General features: G+C 43.8%; 1 protein-coding gene across 5 annotated transcripts; it reads right to left on the bottom strand.

Annotated features, from left to right (window-relative positions):
• Positions 1–1,363: 1,363 nt before the first annotated feature.
• ppp2r5cb (protein phosphatase 2, regulatory subunit B', gamma b) lies at positions 1,364–21,720 on the bottom strand. 5 transcript variants are annotated; one of them, XM_076083802.1, is made up of 16 exons: positions 21,656–21,720; positions 21,086–21,145; positions 18,542–18,707; positions 9,377–9,576; positions 7,135–7,245; positions 6,940–7,032; positions 6,674–6,804; positions 6,512–6,571; positions 6,272–6,380; positions 6,124–6,177; positions 5,801–5,971; positions 5,558–5,685; positions 4,960–5,061; positions 4,759–4,831; positions 4,301–4,417; positions 1,364–4,166 (listed from the first exon to the last, which is right to left on the bottom strand). In XM_076083802.1, the coding sequence occupies exons 1-16, from the start codon at positions 21,680–21,682 to the stop codon at positions 4,032–4,034; spliced, it is 1,737 nt and encodes a 578-aa protein (XP_075939917.1). In that variant the 5' UTR covers positions 21,683–21,720; the 3' UTR covers positions 1,364–4,031. The 5 variants fall into 5 exon arrangements, with proteins under 5 accessions (XP_075939917.1, XP_075939918.1, XP_075939915.1 ...); XM_076083803.1 differs by having other exon boundaries at positions 18,542–18,704; XM_076083800.1 differs by lacking the exon at positions 21,656–21,720 and having other exon boundaries at positions 21,086–21,284.
• Positions 21,721–21,937: the final 217 nt, after the last annotated feature.

The raw sequence follows: 21,937 nt of genomic DNA, 5'->3' as shown, positions 1-21,937 counted from the left end.
GTCTTCAAATGAATAGAGGAACCTCAGTGACCTCAGACAAGCCCGTCTGGAGAGCATCAGGGCAAGTGCCTAGCAAAATCTGAAGAAGAGTGAGCAGTGTGCTTCAAGTTATTCTGCTTAAACATGACTGCTTATGTACCCTAACCCTAACTGGCATCATTCAAACATCTGTTTTTAACATCCTTATCTTGAGAAAACAAGCTCAAGATAACGACATAATTCATTTTGTTATTACGAGAAAACAAAAGGTTGTTTCCTCCCGTCACTTAAAATGTTTCTGTCAAATCATTCGGCAGTAATTGTATTCAAATGGGCGAGATTGAGCTGACAGAGATGACTTGGTGAAGTTAGTGGAAGGATGCATGTGTGGACATTTAAAGGACATTTACCACGTATGTATATGGAAGTAAGATTAACTGGAATATATTCAGAATAAGTAGAAACATGTTATAAATTAGAAAGGAAGTACCACCAAATTGTGTCGGAAATGTGTTCAGTCTTAGATCTTTGGTTGCTGGAAAAAAATGAATAATTCCTGACAATGACTGATGCATTTGAGTTGAAGAAAGAAAAAAACATATCTAAATGACCTCAGACATTACTCTATATCTTTACATAGCAAATAGTTTGCTGCTACATTAATGTAATTAATACCAATGCCAGCTTCGTCAGTAGGCCTAAGGCATGAACTCAATGAGCTGCTACGTGTTTGTGTTTAAACTGCCGTCATTTGAAGGTTCCATTGTGAGGTAGAAACATAGTCTATGTTGACTGTACAGAGATGCATAAACACTGGATGTACATCTTTTGAGTAGGATTCAGTGAACACCGCAGCGATCGGACGTATTTATGAGGATAAGCGTCATCAGGCTTTGAAGGGTGTTGAATGTTTAACACATCTGGCCAGCAGGTGGCGGCAAAGGATCACATTCCCATTTAAATGAATCAAAGAGATTACAAATACAATGTATGATTTGTGTTCTCGTTTTATGAAATCTATCATATTTATATGAACGCTTGTACCAGAACTTGGACTACAAAGTTAATTAACAAGCTGTGGTTTCTATATTCCCCATTTACATGTTTACAATAGTTCCGTTACATGATCTTGTGTAGCTCCCGCTCTTACTTCACGGGTAAAGGGTTGAATGGAACAACTGATGGAGACGGAGTAGAGTCCAAGTGCCACATCTCTCCAGACGTGGAAACCCATGTTCATGCTAACTCGACAACGAAGTCACGGAAAGCTGCAACATGTCACCTCACCACAAAGAAACCTTTGAGTTTTTAATCAAACAACCAGAGCCGGAGGTGAGCTGGTGTTCATCAAGAGAGGAAAAAACACAATGACGACTCGCAGAACTTTGTCTTTTTTTTAGGATGAAAATATAAAACTCACATGTTCTCTTTATTTGCTGTATATAGATAGATGTACACCACTGGAGATTTGGATAAAAGCACACACAAAAAGCTCATGTATGTGGAGTCTCAACACACGTCTGAAGGTGAAAAACAAACACAAATGCGGAAAAGATGTCGGTTTACAAATAGATAAAAAACTATCCAAATCCTAAACGGTTTCTAAATAGTCACGTGTTGAAGTCTGTGCCACATACCAACTGTTGCTAATAACCTCTGTATTCTGTACACGGGGGTGTTTGGTACAAAGTATGAAACCTACCATTTAATAATAGTTAGAACATAAAGTAAAAGTACATTATATGTACAATATTAGATGAAGCCGTTTAGTAGGAGACGTGTACTAAAAGGACACTTCATTCTTTTCAAAGAAACAAAGAAGACGGCTCATGTAAAATGAAGAGAGCTCCAAAGAAGCCGACATTAAAGCCATTTCAAGGAGAACAACAGTCACCAGCGGGACACAAGCCGCACCGCCGACACTCAAGAGGGGGCACAGTAGGCCGACTGAGGGGATGGAACCACCGCCGGACACGCCGCAGTGGGGACGACACTTGGTGAATGTTGTTCTTCAGGACAAACATGAACGGAACAGCGTTGGCTGCGCTATTATTTACAATTTGCACATTCGGTTGAAACACTGACGAGAGGTTCTGCAGGCAAAGGAAGAATACAACAGAACTCGCACGCATCCAGAAGCAGATCAAACAGATGTCCGAACAGGGTAGTAGGTTTTTACTGAAGGGGGGGGGGGGGGGGGGGGGTTACAGCCAGTGTGCAGGTCTGGGCAGAGGGGGTGTCAAACAATGGTACAAATCAATGAATGGGACAGTGGGGGAGCAGAATGGGAAAGTCACGATCAGCTCTGAACGGCCCAACAACACAGACAGCATCACGGATTTCAATTCTTTACTCGTTTGTTTTTTTTTTTTTCCTTCAGTTGTGTTTCTATTTTCTTTCAAGTTTTATCAGGAAGTGCTTCATCGCTGAAGTGGCTTGGGGGCGACCACTCTGCTTCTCCTCTCTGTGTAGCTTCAACAAGGCATGTGTAGGGAGTCCGAGCGGCTGGAGGTGTGCCGAGCACGGACTTGAACGCATCGGGTCTTTTTTGGAAACTAATGGTACGATTATTTGTTTTTTTAAATTCATCTGGCATCTTAGTTCATGCTCCTACTCGATTCTCGGCTGATCCCCTTAGACTATAAAAGGCACTGTGAAAAGAAAGGCTTATGTTCGACCTCCTCAAACCAAACACACCTCATCTACGGAGCAGTCTAGTCTCTACCGAGTGTTTTTAGAAATAAAAGGGTCTTGCTTGAGAAGAGTAGAAAAAGTGGTCGCTATCAGCACGGTTTTCTGCTCCCGTTTGACTTCTCTCGGCACACAGCGGCGTTGCGCTGAACCCCAGACGAGCGACTATATGTCTCTGTGACCTCTCGTAAGCCTCACATGAATGACAGCGACTTGTACTGAATGCTAATGACCAGAAATAAACCTCACAATCCCCCCTCATGTAACCCCCCAGGCGCTCGGGGCTGGACTCATCCCAACAACCAATAGAATGGATCCGAACACGTAATAAACTATCTGACCATTGTTTGAGCCACCGACACGCACCGCAAGCCTGTGTTCACTTATTGCAGACACAATTTAAAAAAGGAGCGTTTTTTTTTTTTTTTTAAATGAATGAGAAGTAGGCTTCTACACAAGTGCAAAGAACTGTTGGATGAAGAACCTTAGAGCTCTGTCAGGCCCGCACTGTTTGCCGTTAATCCAGACCCACTGTAGTCCCGCATGACCCGGTCCTGGTTAACAGAACCACCAATGAATCTTCACAGCTAATGGGGGGGAAATAGCAAGCTCCAAACCGAGCAGGTCTACAGATAAGAAGTGTATTTTACTCTGAGAAGAGCTCCTAATATACTATGTAGGAAAAAATAAAATATAAACAGCCGTCTAGTTGAACTGTTATGAGAATAATAATTAATATTAAATATATATAGAAACAACTGACATTTTCTCATCAACCGATGTGTTTTTTTTTTGTTTGTTTTTTTAAACGAACAAGGCTCATATTATTTGTACAAGCACCTGGACATCCGTGAAGAAGAGGCAAGAAGAGAAGACCGCTCACACACAGAACAGAACACCTGAGAGAAATGACCAGACGGGGGCAGCACAGCACCCCGAAAACACAACGAGTGGAGAGGACAGGAGAAGAAGAAACGAGGGAGGAAAGAGAGAAAAAGAAGGACACTACAGTCTCTCGGGTGAAGTTCATGTCGTGGTCATGCGGGACCGTCCAGCACCACAGACGTATCTGCCGGCCGACAACCAGGCAGATAAAAGATAAAAGAGGGAGTTTGGGGGGGGGGGGGGGGGGGGCACCGCTTGTCCCGAAAAGCCTAAACGAGGCTGAGACGAGCGGCGTTAGACATTTCCTGCGTCAGGTGGAGCTGAGACTGTTCAATTCTGTGTTGTGCTGGGCCAGAGGTCTGTTGTTGTGCTGGCCTCTGGGGGGGTGGGGTGGGGGGGAGGGGGGGGGGGGGGGCGCGCATGTGGTTCCTCTGTGGATGCTGCTGCTGGTTTACGGTGGATCCGGGGGTGGTCTCTTAGTGGCCGTCGTGTGTCGTCAACATTTCGTCGGCCCTCCGGTGCAACTCCAAGGCGGTGACAGTGCAGATGTCCCTGGGGAGCTCCGATTTCCTCCTCATCAGCGGGCGCTCTCGACGCTGATCTTTTAGGATCTGGACACATGGAGACAGAATAGAAATACTAAAATATAAAGATACAAAATTGGGCCACAATGATTTTACTTTGGCAATAAGCAATGTTAGACCTAAGACCAGTGTACTATTCCCTGCTACACTACCCTCCTTACCTGTGTGGCTTCCTCCTCTACTGCTTTCTTCAGCATGTTGACGTCGTCCAGCAGCGGCCCGTCTGTCTCCATGTCCATCGGACAGCCTGAGCATATCGAGTCGACGTAGATCAGGAACTGTACAGGGAGAGGAGGACCAACGCAATGAAAGGAGTTAGAACTAAACTGGTCACTTTTTTCCTTTATTCATTCTGCAGCGGCGCACCGTCGATCCTGAACGTCACAGACTGTAGTCACAAAGTCATGAAAACTGCTTCCCCATGTTGTATTCATTAAAGAAAGGTCAACTCATTTAATCGATTAACCATTTATTCAAGTTGAGGATTTTGTTGACATTTGAAAATTCATTAAAAAAAAAATCAATAGTTTTGAATGTACACAACAAAAAAAAAAAAAAGAAGACATGTGGTACAACCCTAATTACTCGATAACAACGGTTAACTAGCTCCTTTGCACACCTGTGGGTTTGACTTGGCAAGATTCTCAATCTTCAGCCACGCTTCTTCTCTCTCTTTCCATTTGGCTTTCTCTCTGAGACACAAAAAGAAGAATGTACTCAATGATACACTGAGGTCACAAATCTGTTGTGTCTAAAGTACGTCAGGAGAGCTTGTAGCGGCACTAGAACTTCAGATGTGATGTCTCGGCTTGTGACTTACTTGCTTTTCTCTGCCCTGAACTGCTGGGTGCAGTCATCAAACAGCTTCTGGTTCATCTCCATGAAGAGTTTCAGAGCGTTGTAGATCAACCCGTGGATCGTCCTGCAGAAACACAAGGATTACCACGGGTCACTGTGTTTACGTACTGAAGGCCTTTACACACCGGGGGAGTCCTTTTTCATGAAATTAAAAAATATATATATAACTTATAGTATAGTATTTTCACATGGAACGCAAATATTATGCAGCGAAAAAAGCATAGTAGGTTTTTAGGGGCGCTAGAGCGACCTATCTGAGCTTTTGCGTCGCGAATAAAGGAACCAACGAATCGATTTGTGCGTACGCGATAATGTACAACAACACGGAGGATGCTTGGTCCGAACCAAGACGGAAAACGTCGATTGCTCCTTTCAACCTTGACAAAGGCAGTGCATACCAGCTCCATTCCCTCCTTTCAACTGGAACTCACTCAGAGCATTTGTTTTGTCATGTATTGGTCCCGCCCCCGGTGTGCAAGGGCCTTTGGTGTTACCACAAACGATAATCGGGCAGCGAGACTCAGAGATGGACTCGATGGAGAGCCGGTTCAGGGACTCACTTGTTCCAGTGGGTCTTGGAGTTGCGGTAGAGGGACGGGAACATGATGGGCAGGATCTTGGCGGCGTTGTCACTGATCAGGCTCATGATGTACTCGTTGTTCCAGTAGTACAGAGCTCGTTCTGCCACCTGAGACCACATGAGTTCAGAACAGGGTTACTGGAGTAGACAGACAGACAGATTACCTGTGCATGACAAACTGAAGTAAAATCACTTAATTTGTGTGCTGGGGTGAATGTCAGACCTGAAAGTGCGGGCTGGACACACACTTGGCCAACTGTCTGAAGAGGGGCTCCATGACTTTGACGAACTCTGAGGGCTCGATGACGTCCAGGATCTCCTCCAGTTCATTGAGGAACATCACCTCTTTAGGACTGTGGGTCTTGGGCCAGTACTTTAACAAAGCCATGACCGTCTGAAGACAGGGACAGCAGCATTAGTAAAGAAGAAGAAGAAGAACGTATGGATACTCTGAATGACAAAGAGCTCCAGGAGATAGCGGAATACAGGAGTACAGATAGCTATGTATATCTTTGTGTATCATTGTATTTGTAAATGACATCTTACCGGTTCTGTGAGGGTGCTATCTTTCTCTAAGAACTGGACCACACAGTAAGCCAGCTAAGGGAGAAATAAAACATCATAATTATTATTATAAGGTCTTTATAGCAGACATAAGCATGAACACAGTATTTAAGACTGACAAAGTGGTTACCTGTGGGTGATAAACACTAAGAGACTTGACTTTGTGCAAAGGCAGCAGAACTTTCAGCAGGAATATCTTGTGCTCTTCTTTCAAAGGTAATGCGAACCCGTTGATTATGCTGTGAAGAGAACGGGGAGCAGAAGAAGAATAAGAGCTAGGGTTCAACTCAACACTCTGATGGCGTCTACACACTGAAGAGATCAGACAAAGGCAACAGTTCTATGGATGCACCTCTCAAAGGTTTCTTACCTGCCTAATATTTCCAGTAATTCTGCTATTCCATTATGATGTTCAGTCTCATAAATGAACCTGAAAAATAGCAACATGGTGATAAATCACATTGAACAAAACACACTCCATTACTTACAGCACAAAGTGTCACTAACGTGCCTAACCTAAAGACTCACTCACCTATAAAATATGTTATTAATGTGTTTCCTAATGTACGCTCGCAGGCCCAGGAACTTGCCATAGATGCGATGAAGAGTGGTCTTTAAAAAATCTCTTTCTCTGGGGTCTTCACTGTCAAACAGGTCTAAGAGCTGTGCACAAAAAAAAAAAGGTTACCGAGACACTAAATACCAAGAACCACATACAGATCTTTGAAAGACAGAGAACACTCGTGCATCATGAAAATACACACGATGCCATCACTCTCTGTACCATTATGAGCTCACCTGCATTACAAACTTCTGGTCAATATACTTTTTGGCTATGTTTGGTTGAAAGTCAGGCGACTCCAAGAACCGCAGGAAGAATTCATAGACCAGCTGTGGAAAGAAGAGACGAGGTTACGGCACGTGAAAGTAACAGCTGTATGGATTTATTCATCAGGTTAGAGTGTGTGTGTGTGTGTGTGTGCGCTTGTGTACCTGTAGATGTGGCCACGCTGCCTCTAGCGTGGGCTCATCTTCCTCTGGGTCAAACTCGGCCCCCGTGGGGTTGGATGATGGCGGCAACGTCCTGAACATATTCACAGAAAACTATGGAGAGAGAAGAAAATAGGGAAGTCCCTCAGTCAGGACATCATGTTGCAACAGAGATCAATTACTGATTCAGTTTATTTTACAATAAACTGGACAACAGAAAGGTAAATTAACATGCGGATCGTGACTTGTCTTTCAGTGAGATATGTCGGCTAGTTTATTGCACAGATCACAGTGAAAACATGCTGAAGCAAACGCTGGTACAATCATGTTATGCAACGTGAATGCATCGTTATAACCTGCCTTCAAAAATGTTTTCTTTATGCCAAAGAATGAATGAAAATATGCATCGATGGTGGAATATTCCCCCTCGTGCTCATCTAAGATAGCAGCCTGTTTCGCTTGCGTTACTATTCCCCACACTGGGAAGCATCAATCCATTTTCCTTTCCGAGTCCTCTCACTTTCAAGACAGCACACTTAAGACGGCCCCTCCAGAGTGCAGTCGAGCAGAGGTCAAAGCGCACTCACTCACCATCGTGTTTATGTTCTCAGCAGAAACCCTTTCTTATCATCCCCCCCAGAGAACGGGACTAATGGAACAACCACAGCCATGTCATCCCAAAGGCCTGGCAAAATATTGTTCTAAAGCTCGGACACAGAGGCATCAAACACGCCCTGAGAACAAGGCTTCTGGAGGAAATAACGTGCACAGCCTTAACATACGAATATGATGTCAGTCGTGTCGATCTCCATACTTTGATGATGAAAGCCGTCGGTGGACTTCAAAGAGCCCGTGCCTTTAAGAGGGCCCGTCAGGAATAAGAGGATATTTTCATGCAGATTCGGAAGCTCCGTTGCATTTTCTGCAGCACTGATCAAATGAAGCCAAGACGAGGAGGACGGGTGGAAATTAGCACCTTGATTATCTGCAGCTTACCATGTGGCATTGAGGCCGAGCTTTGATTCAAATCAAAGGCTTTAGAATTTAGCTTGGGACAGCAAACCTGGCACCACATGTCTAATAAATATACAGGAGGAGCTCAGTGACAGGCACACGGACTACAGCGACTACAGCTCAACTTTAACCGGTTCACACCTGCAGAGGATGGAGCCGCACATGATTTAGGGTTAGTGACCTCGTATGGTTTAACTCTCTTATGGCCATCTTTAGACAAACACCACTAAGTGACCACATAAATAAATAGGCCACTTAATGCCTTAACCAATGATTTCAAGGATAGAAGATAAATTGGGTTTATGTGTCAAAGATCTTTCGGTTCTTACCGAGGTCAGTGATGCTCCTGAGAGTTTCGCAGAACGCTGTGGGGAGCCAAAAAATAATGACTAAAGTGGTTCTGAAACGTGTGAGTATTGCTGGCAGAGCCGTCGAAACCACAGCACATCCATTGCACATAGCACAGACATAAAGTCCACATCCAAACCAGGAAGAGATCGAGGTTAACACACAGCAGATCCTTCTACCGATGATAATGGAACATGAAAGCAATAGCTTCAGTCAACAGAGTCATGTGGCTCTTTCATGGTCGCATGCATTCACAAAAATGTATCACAGACAAGGACATATAATCCTTCCTACCTCAGTGAGACATGACAACGTCACCGTCATTATTAAACATAACCACAGCCAGACAGACAATGTTATCCATCAATTGAAAATATGAGCGGCCTTCCTCAGTGATGATGTGATTAGTGTTCTTAATGAATAACAGGAAGGAGATGAGAAAGAAGGCAACCTGCGGCTGAAAATACTCACCACGCTGTGATTATTCACAAAAATAACTGCCACTGCCCCTCTTATTAAAGATATTTGAAAGATATTACATGTAAATGAAATGATAACTGAAGATAATAAAAAAATATATTGCAATATTGAACGCCACATCTGCCCTAAAGACTTCCTTTAAAATCAACTCTAAAACAATAGTCTCACTAATGTGAAACTCACAAGCCTGCAACAGCAGCTTAAAAACAACATCCACCCTGCATCAGCACAGAGGAGGCCACGCTGCGAGGGAAATGAAAATACCACATTCTGTGTCGGGCGTGCAACAAAAGCAACTGCTTCGCCTCACGTACAGGAACCTTCAATCTGGAGGTGAATAATGTACAGCACTCGGATTGCTAACCCGAGTATGTACACTGCGTATGACGGTTAAAACGCTCACCATGTGCACCACCTCCGGGTAGATGGGCTCGGTGATGACGTTCCTGTTGTGGGTGACGTACTCCACCATCTCGCTTATCGCCGCCCGCTTCACCTCCTTCCATTTCAGGTCACTCAGCGGGTCCGAGATGAAGTCAAAGAGGACGCAGCACTGCCGCAGCTTCTGGATGAACAGCTTCTCCTGGTCGGCAGGGGGAACATCTACACGACAGAAACGGAAGGAAAGGGGACATTAACAGAAGATTTCGGCTTTAACAGGAAAGAAACAGGAACGACTCATTCCAGATGTTAACGCTGTATCTGAGAAATGGTGCCTCACTCTATCGGCACAGAACGACATATAACTATCACAAAGTTTGACACTGCACAAGTCAGACGCTGGATTAAAGTAATCCAAAACTACACGAAAGGATACAGGTACAAGGTAAGTAGACATAAAAGTCTCATATTTAGGAAAACATCCATAATGCCGACTTGTATGCCTCAAAGCTTTGTTTGTTGTCAGGATTAATTGTTCCGCTTCCCCTCTCTCGCAGTCTGTGATGACTTGTACAAAAGCTTTAAAAGGAATACATCAATATTCCTTCAAGAGTTATTCAGCTTCATTCTTCTACAGGAGTTCATGCGGCGACATGTCGAGACCTCATTTAAAGACTTCATAAATCAATAATTCAGCCTTTTAAAAGACACCGTCGTTCACTCCATCAACGATGCAGAGGCTCCGAATCTGCCTCCAGGATTATTATTGAGCCACACCCGTCCGTGTATAATCGTTAACGTGCTATTCAAAAATCACGACACGTTTTTTTATAGCTGCTGCACAATCGGTGTCAATGAGCCAATCTGCATTCTGCCAGCGTGCATCATCATCACCGTACAACAGCTGCCACAAAGACTCATTAATCAGCCTCAACATTATCTGCAATCAAATAAACATTATAAAATAATAGAACTAATATAATAATTACACAAATGTTATGTCCAAATGGTATGTTTGGAGCTTGTGTTAAAATATAAAGACTTTGAGCACCCCCCCCCAAATACTGTGGGCTGCACCAGAAGCTCAGGTGCTAAATGCAGAACCACCAGGGACTTCTGTTCAAGTCTGCTCCCAGAGGACTCGAGGGCTTTCCCAACTCGTATGCCCAGAATGTTTCAGACACATAAGGAACCAGGCCACGTAGTGCTAATAAACAAGTAAAAATAACTCTAAATAAATGCTAAAAAATATATATTCTCCCTCATTGTCATCAGTACTCAGGCAACACATTTCCTTGCAGCTTGTTGAGAAGACCAGACAGAAGACGCACACTATATTCAGTCTGTGTATTACACCGAGTAAGTGGCAATAACAAGAACTCTGTCATGATGCACGTACTGCAATGGCACATGCTGCTTTCAATAAGGGAATAACTATTTTGCTTTGCAGAGAAAACGTCTCCTGTATGAGACGGCTACTCCTGGAAGTCATTGGGCCTCAGTTGGTCAGATTCCCAAAGCTACAAAAATACCCCGAAACCAAAAAAGAAGTGCAAAGGTGCCCATTCATTTTCATCAATCATGGGGATTAGTGACTTAAAGCAAAATGTCACCTTACAAAACCAACCCACAGGGCAGCATTAGTTCTTTCACCACAGTGAGTCGGTCTCGTGTACTGTACGCCGCCATGGGGATCACAGACAGAGACGGGACTTTGGACTAATCAAAGACGTTGCTGCTGTTACAATGGATTCATACGCTGCCGATTGGTTGAGCCCATCAGCAGCGACCAGGCGACGCGTCAGCCGAGCAGACATGGTAAAACACGGATAATAGCCGGGAGTCAACAGTACACCCAACACCAGTCAGTCAACACCTAAAATAAAAAGGTCAACATGCTGCGGTGTTACTGTTAAGAAACTATTATGTGTCATTAAGCAAAAAAGATTTAAACATAGTGGGAATTTGGGTCGGTATGCAAAAGGTAGAGCTTAAAAGCTAATATAAAAGCACATGTAACGAGAAATAAAGGATAAACTAAAGGTAATTAAGCAACTGCCCTTCATCAGGTTGGTTATATCTGAACATATACATATGACAGGTTAGGATAGTAATATTCAACTTATACAAGAACCTACACTGACACGGATTAGCTTGAGCATGATGTAAGTCAAACTGCTGTAACCTCACATACAGAGCCAGGGCGGTTATGCTAATTGAGAGCGTGCACCACCCAACCCAAAGTAGCACCAGACACGTGTTCACCACAAACACAGGTAACCTAGAAGAAAAGTTGCATACTAATTCTATTAACATAAAAAGGAATTATTTATTTTGTGCGGGTACATAATTGATAATTCATACCTGTGTGCTACACCTGTGAAAGCCATGTTGTATTTTCTGTACACGCAGACTATATATTCTTTCTGTTTTTCGAGTGTATATCAGCCGTTATGGTTCCCTTGTGCAGCGCGGTACCTTGGAACAAGTAGTCCAGCCAACTGGTTACAGAACATGTCTACGTCTATATTCAGACACATCGTAGAATAGTGACAAGTCTGTAAGTAGCTTTGCAGTAACATCATACTTCATTCCCTCCGTCTAAACTACTGGCTACAGACGGGATCTAATCGACCGCATCGAAAAGGTCAAACAGCTGGCGATTTGCGTCACCCCTGAGCTTTGGCTACCGCATTCCTGGAAAACCTCAGATCTGCTGTATGTTACAACACGGTGTTTATGTAAGGCACAGCTAAGTATATTCTTTTGTTCTGTCTTCCGTTCCAACAAGCTGCAACTTTAAGCTGTGGAGCTGGTGCCACAGAGAAATATTACTCTGTGTGTTTATGTACTATTTCCCTGCTCCCTCTCTAGCAGATACAATACCTGCAAAAACTTATACTACATTTTTTTGACACTGAACAGGAAGAGACATGACGTCCATGTCAAAATGCAAACAAATCTCTCCATATTGATCTCAATACAAGAACACAGTGTCATCTGTAGATCATCTGTTGGTGATATTAAGGTGTCATTCATCAGTACCTGAGCGGTCCACCCATGAGCACCTCATCTCATCCACCCCCGAGTGCCAAGAGGTCTAGCAGCTCCTGTTACACAACAGCACTAGGGTTTCTGAACACGCCTAAAATATTAAGAGACATGCTGTGCCACTGCAAACATCACACACAGGCCTCTCTGCATGGACGAGCCGCTAACCTTTGCTCATCTAAAGGCTCCAGCATGCTCACAGGAAACCAGGCGTGGACACAAATTGCTCCCAAGGACATATCTCAAAATCCCACAATGTCTACTGGTGAATATTTCATAAATAACCAATTAATAAAACTGCCACCGGTGGCAAATACTTTGTACATATTCTGTGTCAATGCAAAGGCGTGTGGCTAGTATGGGGCTGCATTCACCTCGACTACTGTTAGTAGCACATGTGTGCATTAATAGGCTGCATGTTAAATGTACACCGACGCATCGGTTTGTGGATTAAGGAAATAACATATGAACAAACATTTGCCTTGAATTTGTGACACAAACTCTTATTCAGAGGTACTGTTAGCATTGATCTGGTCAGGTTCTGTTTTCCCTGCACAACACTGGTTGTGTGTTTAGACAGTAACTCAGAGCATTTCAACGTACACGTCTCAGCCGACACCAGATACCCGTACACAATACAGATGCACACACACCGACAACACGCTTTTGACCTCACTTCCTATGACGTCAGCAGTCTCGATGGGGGATGGGTGACTCAAAAGTAGCACTCCTTCTCACTCTCTCTCTCGCCTTGCCTCCGCGACTGAAGCTAAGCTATGCAATGTCTTGGCGAAACCCTTCCTCGTTGACATACAAACACAACCCCCCCCTCCCCCGCTTCCTCTTCTAAAAACACACATGCAGGGGATAAAAGCTCTCACTCTGTTGCAGCAACTTTAAGAAAAGTCATCCGACACAAACACTTTTTGTTCTACAAAATCCAACTGCAGTTGCTAAATGGCAAAGACATTTTTTGACCATCTCCTCTTGAAACACAAACACACAACAGCAAGGAGGAGGAAAATCTTCCTATTCTCACCTCTAAAATGCATGAGGGCCACAGGCTGGAAAGGCCCATTGGTGCTGGGTGCATCCAGAACCATCCCACTGGCAGTTCTAGTGCATGCCAACATCAGTGAGTCGAGGCAGGAGACGGGGGAGAAGAGGGCAGCCCGAGCTAAGGCGAGGAGCCAGCCTCCATTTTAGCACGAACACTCGGAGCAGAAAATGAAGCTCCCCTGCTGCTGGAGGGAACCAGCTAGTTAGTGATGTCATCCCCCACTGCAGCCGCCCGGTTGGCTGGCTGCAATCACATGGGCCGAGTGTCAGCATAAATAAACAGGAGGGAAGGGATTGGCTGGTGGGCTGAAGGGGGAAGAGGTGGGGCTGTGACTGTGATTGGAGTGCGAGCAGCTACATCTGTCGAGACTTTTAAAGCACAAACTACTGATCTGCCATCAGTTTAGCCCTTTTTTTTAAATTTAGTAACAAGAAGAAGACCAGGAAATACACATGCCTATCACTCATGTAGGCTGTTTGTACCCATTACTCAATCACAGCCTAACACCCGACAACAAACCCCAAATGACATAAATTACAACGCAAAACATTCAAAACATGGAAAATAACACACCACGAGCTGTTTCAAATAAAACTGCTACAAGATGTATCAACAAGAAGCTGAAGTTTGTTCAATACAATTGACTGTCCAACACAAAAAAAAGCCCTTTTTATGCGTGTGCTTTCTTTGTGTGCGTTTGTTAGTTTTTGCATGACAGATGGCTCTTCAGGAGCACAGCCTGAGCCCAGGTGTACGCGACAGAGAAACAGGAAGTCTTGATGCAAGCGACACAGGATGTGCACGAGCGGAGAGCAGCACTCGCTCTGGGGACAGAACCCTGCACTGTAAAGCTGATCGTTAAAATGCACTTAAACCAGAGTCACATACGAAGTGGAATGCAAACACACGCTCATCTCGATACCCGACAGCTCTCCAGAATCCTGGAACCAGGACTTGACATTTCTATTAGGTAGAAAGGTCAAGTCATAGTGTGCATCCAATCATCACCAATCCCAATTTATATTGCGTGTGTGTGTGTCGCCATGCTGCAAGGGCCGTGAGCATACACACAGACGTATACACACACAGAGAAATATGATTGACTTCATGAACACCCTGCAAAACCAAAAGATGAAGGAGGTGTCCTTTGCATTTTTGAGTAAAAAAAACATATTCATTAACACATAACAGTGTGTAACAGCTCCTCCCGGTGGGTCCCTACGGCTGCAACTTGCACAACTGGATGTTCCAGAGTCAAGTTCTCACTCGTATTCGAACTGCGCTTTTAATCAAGATCAGATAACATCAGGTAACAGTTGGTCTGGCATAATAATATGTATGGCGGGGGGGGGGGGGGCTAGTGCTTGCGAGACACACGTCCAATGCTTGATAACTCGTAGCGAGCTTACTCTATAGGATTTTTCTCGCCATTAAAAAAAAAAAACTTTGGGCTACACTGTGACGGGAATGAGAACATGCCCTTTCCCCCAGCATAATGATCTAGTCTCCAACACAAATTAGCAGCGCAAAAGAACATTAAGTCTCGCTGGTGCTACTGTATACAACAGTGGTGTATTTCAGCAGCAGCAGGGTCTAGACGGAGTGTATAAAGGGCTCTTTCTTGCCTTTCGGCTCCCGAGTCATGAGGCAACTTCCCATCAGAAGATCTGTTGTTCTGACCAAGACAACGCTAAACACTCCCACTTGTTACAGATCCTCTTCTTCCGTGAGGTTTTTACACTGCGTCCGTGCTTTTTCTGGCAGAGGCAGAGACGGTGAACTTGTGAGGCATCATGAGTCCGGTCCTGGATAGGATGGAGACTGTATTTGCTTGTGTTCCAAATTCATCATTTATAGCAGCGGGTCAGCCACAGTCGAGTGGTTCATTTACAGATCTCCTGATCTTCAATGTCGTGGTCACAGACAAAAGCAGCTTCCAGTGCTGGAAAGTCCCATCTACTCAAACGAGAGACGTCATGTTGGTTATAGCTGCTCTGTGGTACCTTCACGTTAAGACCGAAAGGGAGAACCTGCTCAGATTCTCAGCTGAAATGTATCGGTGTTATTTTGAGACGATGAGACTATTTGATTACTTCAACGCTTTATTTACTTACTCAAGGCTGTTCCTAAAGATCTGAATCACGCCGAACCAATGAGAGCTTCAACAGCTGATCGAAGCTAGTGAACTAGGTTTTTTTTGGGGGGGGGGGGGTTTATGCTTCCTTTTATGGGAGATGTTTGAAAAAGGAAGTTGCTGTCATGAGGTGTGGGAGTTTTTTCCTTTAGCACCTGCAGGAGGACTAGAGCCAGGAAACCCTTCCCTGAAACCTGCCTTGCCCTGCGGCATCCTGCTTCATGCCTTTGCCCACAATGCTGAAAGAAAATTCCACCCTGGCTGTTTAAAAACAACCTGTAAAAATGAAAATGTACACAAAGAATTTTACATTTTAGATCAACATGAAGCATTCTTGCCCAATAGGTTTGACTCTGTAGGCGACACATAAGCAGACACTATAGTACACTCACGGGCTAAAGTTTCAAGAGTACGTGATGCAAATTCTGTTGTAACTGATGTTATGCAAGGATGGCTTCCTTTAGTATTCCCTCAAATGAAAACTGTAGAAACTATATTTTCATCTTTCTCTGGTTGAGGACATAGGAACAGGTCAACAGCTGGAGAGTTTTGGTGAACTGTAGGAAATGTGTCTTATTCATGTCACTTATCGTGCTTTAACAAGACGGAGACTCGTCTTCTCGCATACTAAAGAACAATCTTTCTAATCCTTAATGGGGGGGGGGGGGGGGGTCATATTACATCCTGACAACTGAAATGTTTGTTCCAGTTAATCAACATTAACTCAAATACTTGACTAACCAGCAGATGGCAACAAACCCTCAGAGACAGATGCTTCATGCAGGAAAGCTTTAAACGAGAACACATACAGAGGCAACAACTGGTGTTCTGCTCGTTTTTGGCAAGTCTGTTTGGACTTGACACGAGAGAAATAAAACTTTTTATCCAAAACACAAATTCCATGATCTTTGTACTTTGGTAGGGCCTAATAAAACAAGCTCACCATATCAGGTCTTTAAGAGGAAGCTGCTGAATGTAAATGCTGGGACCGTTAAAATGTACTCATGTCACAACAAGCACACTTGGGTTGGAGGCGAGTTCATGGGACCCGCTTCTGGTCAGGGTTTTTCGGTCTCGCCTCAACCTCGAAGCTCTGCGGGACAGGCTGCTCTCGGACACGCGTTTCCATCAGGAGGTGGTGAACACGCACGGAGCGAAAACAGGCCGAGCCCGTTGGGACAGGACTCGGTGACAACATCTACCGGGCCGCTGTGGGATAATGTTTTGCAGAATGTTGTCAAAGCTCCCGTTGGGTTGTGGGAAAAGAGCTCCTTCATCAGACATTAAGTCGTGTTTAGTCCTTTCTTGACACAGTACGAGGGTAATGGCTCACCAAGATTAAGGAACAGGTGTGTTTTGTAGTAGAATCAACTCCATTGTGTGTCTAAATCACACAAGACTGAATGGTGAACAAATGGCACACGATAAACACAACAGCTGCTGGTCACAGATAGGAACTTAAGTGACTTTAAGTACGAGGAAGGAAAACAAAGGCACTCTTTTCTGAAGAATACATCAACTCATATTAAGGCCTTCATTTAGTCAGCTCTCTCAGGTGAACTTGTCTCTCTTTAGAAGGGGAGAAGTTGTATCATAATTTCTGACATTCATGTAATCATTTCCAATCCACATATAGCAACACATACTTATTTATTGGACGAAACAATGAGATTGAAGTCAATACAATCCCCCTGGAGACATGTCATTGCCGTGTTAACTAAACAATTTAAATATCAAAACAACGTCGGCCTTTGAGAGATGTATAATTCAGTCCGTCGCCTCTCTGTGACTGCCAGGCAGGCAACACTTTAACAACTTTGTAAGATGTATAGTCATCGGGAATATTTCAGTTGCTACTAAAAGGCTTTTAACTTGTTTTCAATTATGCCACACTACCATGCTTTTGGGGGTTTTTTTCACCATATTTTATGAGGTTTGATAATTCCCAGACATTGAACTATTTATTGCATCCCACAGACTAGCCGACTCTCATGCGGTCAATCTTATTTCCACTCTCATCTGCAAATTCTGTTTATTAAAAAGATGGAAATCTCTTTATAAAATGTTGATTTGCCCACATACTTAATAACCTATCATGCATGTACGGTGGTTTGTTTTCGGTACACTGCCAGGTTATATAAGGATGGCGCTGGGAGAGGGCAGGGGACAACATTGTTGTGTGTATTCATGCATGCACACACAGACACATGCATAGACGGTATGCCCGCAGGCCTGACGGCAATGCCCACTCCTTACTTTTCCATCTGGTGCTCTGCTGGTACCGAGCTCAGTAATTAAAATAAACGTCAATACACATCTGCAAAGATTCGTCAATATCTCTCCTGCAAAGGGAGGAATAGAGAAGGAATAGTAGTGCGGCTGGCAGATACCGCTGGACACTGGCAACATCCTAAAACACAAGGACCATGGAATTAAAGCTTTATCTCTGGATTACCACTAAATATAGACGCTTGGGTCAAATCCAGCACAAAGTCCATGCCATGTACGCCCTCTGTTTGTTTCTATGTGTTGCGTAATGTCATGTTCAGCCTGGTATCACAATGAGCGTGATGCAGCCGGGGATGTTCATCGATGTTTCAGTGTGGAAAGAAAATACTAACACTAAAAGTGTGTGCTTGACTGTAGGTATGCATGTATGCAAGGCTTGCACTTATCAGTGTCAAGATGACGGGGATTTGAGTTTTGACATCAGGTTTCAAAACATCTTAAATTCATTTTTTTTTTTTTTACCCACAAAAAGGCTAATTGTCTACAAATCCACAACTAAGTGCCAAACCTCCCAGCCTGGCAGAGCAGCTCTGATAGATGCACTTGTATGCGTGTGTATGCATGTGCAACAACTCAAAAGAAACCTAGAGCACTGGGTAGTTTGATTAATAAGTGATTAGATAACAGCCTTTAGTGGTTTTACCAGTAAATACCTTTGAAAGCAGGCAGTTTCTGCAGCTCCCGGTTGTTGCTCAGGCTGAAGCGAGAGGAGCTCTGCCTCTTGTCCTTTTTGACAGGTGTCTGGGAACCGGGCTGCTTCCCTTTAAGCAGCTGAGTGGTGGGAGGAACATTATTGCTGGCCTTCCTGTTAGAGCTCTGCTGAAACAAGAGAAAAAGCCACATCAGTGACACCAACATGACATGTGGTGGACACGGTGTGAAAGAGGGCGCAAGTACCTCGTCGGGAATCTGATAAAAAACACGTGACTGGCTGCCATACACTAGATGGGACATTTTAATTATACACACAACAGTGTCTTTCATTATACAACTAAGGCCATAAACCTTCCTCAAACCACCCGGCTGTGTCTCAGTTGAATTTAAAAAAAAAAAAAGAGGGTTTTGTAGTTTGGAGGGCTGGATATAATCCTGATGTGGTTCTCACCTGCCTGCTGGGTATCCACATCCACACACCTGATGGCAAAGCGCTTACTTCACCAGACGTGGAGCTGTGTAAGTCTGAGTCACAGGGGAATTATTCAATTCAGTTAAGACCCAGCTAAAGTTAGTCACAGTCTGCAGCGCTACAAGACGGGAGCTTAAGAGCTGGGCCACGAGCAGGCTGTCCAGTAAAGTAGGTAATACAGCTGCGCTGGCCTCTACTAGGAACTAGATTATGTATTCATGTAACACAAAGATAGGAATTAACTCTTCTACTTGTAAGTTCATTAAGCCAAAAGCAGAAACATCTGTCAACTAGGATTTTCTAATTAAATGCTGATATAATTGGTACCAAGACAGAAAATGGAGATTTCTTTAAGCATTATAAAACATTCCTTTCAGTCTCGAACACTTCTGGTGACCAAGTGTGTGAGGCAAAAGGGAGGGGCGGTGGGCAACGACGGCAGCTTGCAGCCCAGCAATTTTAAATTTGACACAAGGTCGGGGCAGTGGTAGATCTGCCGCATGGCTGCTGAAACACAACAGCCATGTTATTGGTTGCTATTACCCAGCAAGAGGCAGCTAAGAGGCTGAAAAATAAGAATTCAGAAAGTCGACAGTGGGGGAACATGTTTCTATATTATTCATAACTTAATGGCAATAAGTCAGAGGATAGAAATATAGGTTTTGGGCAACAGATTAGAGTGATATTTAAATAAAATGTGTATTTTAAATGGGACACTAAGCAGCTAACTCCTTTAAGCCTTATAGTGTGCATTTTTATATTACAACAAACTGGACTGTGTATTACATCAGCCACTCAAATACGAACAGGTGGTCAACAGCCCTCCCAATATAAATATTAAATGTCGAGGAACGAGGCGGACACCACTTTGCTTTGTACTTTGCTGCACAAACAGATGTCGGCCGTCACACCAGCCGTGAAAAGAGAGCATCGAGCTTTTTGAACTCCCGTGAAATAGAAAAGCATCAAGGAGAACTATTTCCATCATGGCTGAGTGATGTTGATATGGTGATTGCAGAGGTCATGGAAGAAGTCTGACGTAAATCCGTTTGTTTTTTTTGGTTCACAGATGCATTTTATCTTAGTGTTTGAACCCATACTGTGCACCTGGTACCATTGGACACCCTCATAGTATTTTGGTACCATTGGACACCCTCATAGTATTTTACAAATACAGTTCAGGACCATGCGGTGCAGTAATGTGACGTGATGACTCACACCAGATGCCTCCGCTATGGCAGGACCAACACAATGTGTCTAATGTCGGCTGAAGAAACCCCCTTTCGCTCTTCCAGATGCGAGCCAATCCAGATGCAAGTAAAAAAGTCAAAGGCCAGTCAGACCAGTACCACTTTTTCACTGATTTATTACACATGACAGGATATGTAGATTGGTGCATTATCTTTTGATAAGAGTTTATGACAGAGGTGTCGATTCACGTCTGACCACAGTGGGAAGTAGAGCGTTTTCCTTTTCGGTGAAGTAAAGATTACCAGTCCTTTTTGCCAGTGCAATTTGATCACTTTTGTTGATTAGAATCTAGTCTCCTTGCCACATTAAACGCTGATATGACAATGACTTTACAGTCTCCTTTGAAGTAGTATCATTGATTGCCTCATGCTATGCCGCCACGTTTCAAGGACAATAGTATCTCACTAGGTGACACATACCGCTAGCTGAAATCAATGATTTGCTCATCTAGCTAGCTTTACAATTATGATCGGCTTAGTGTGACGTCAGTTTCTCTGTCTCCAGGATTATAGGTGCTAATGTACACAAAAGGCATGCATTTACAACATTTACAGTATATTGCAAAATATCAGAAATTGCACATGATAGCAGTATTAGAAAATACTTGAAAAGTGTGTGAATAGTGAATGAAAGTGTCATTTTTAAAGCATACCGTGACATGTTAACAGTCTGCAAAGGACAGTAATGGACACTGATAATGTTCATTATGTCGCAGTCCATTTTCAAGCTCTAATATCAGTGACATTTGAACTTGTGTAAGACAAGGTCCTATTGTCTTCTAGGTTTCCATAAAAACCATCCTTGTTAACCCTTCAGTTACCTCATGCTCTGAGTTCTCTTGTCCTCCACTCTTGCCCACTTTACCAGACTTTTGGGACTCCTGCAAGAAAAACGTTGCACGGTTAATACACAAGGCAAGGTGGACAACATTTGTAAAGCAGTCCATCAGTGAATGCCGCCATGCAAAAAAAAAATAAAATAAATCCAAGCTAAATATAGCATGCATACCCACCCAGTCTCACAATCCTGTTTGGTTTGAATGCACTGGCATGTCTGCTGCTAGCAGGCTAACGTTACTTCAGAGTCAATAGCCGGCTTACAGCTAACGTTAATGATATTTAGGTCTCACTCAACACTTTAAAACACTCACAAATCACCATAAGCATATGCACGCAAAGTATATCATATTGCCTTATTTATAGCAAGGCAGCACAATACTAACATGTCTGCAGAATAGCGGCTAGCCGGTTTGCTAACGTTAATGGGACGTGCACTCTGCACTGATAACTATATTAAATGTCTCGTTATAAATGCCGGTTTATCAATAAATACATACTGCACAACTGTATATTTCCAGCCGTCATATCCTCTTGGCAGTTCTCAAACTCACCTTTTCTTTTTTCGTTTTATTCGGCATTGTACTACCCGTTGCCGCCCTTGCTCCCCTCTCGGAGATATTCCACAACCCCAAAAAAAACCTTGATAACTCTCAGGGCAGCGAGCTGAAACGCTTCAGCCTGTCCTCGCCCTGTGATTGGCTGCTGTCAGTCAGCTGACTCCAGCGTCTCAGGAGTGACACGCCGAGCACTGCGGGTCAGTGGGAGCTCCCCCTGTCGGTGACAGGTAGCTATTACAACGAGCGAGACAGCACGCTTAATCGTGTTCTTCTAAA

The sequence above is a fragment of the Anarhichas minor genome, unplaced genomic scaffold (assembly GCF_050575085.1).
Source record: "Anarhichas minor isolate MPS153535 unplaced genomic scaffold, ASM5057508v1 ptg000136l, whole genome shotgun sequence".
Taxonomy (NCBI): Eukaryota; Metazoa; Chordata; class Actinopteri; order Perciformes; family Anarhichadidae; genus Anarhichas; species Anarhichas minor.
The sequence above is the reverse complement of the archived record's forward strand: the minus strand, read 5'-3'. Positions and strand labels throughout refer to the sequence as shown.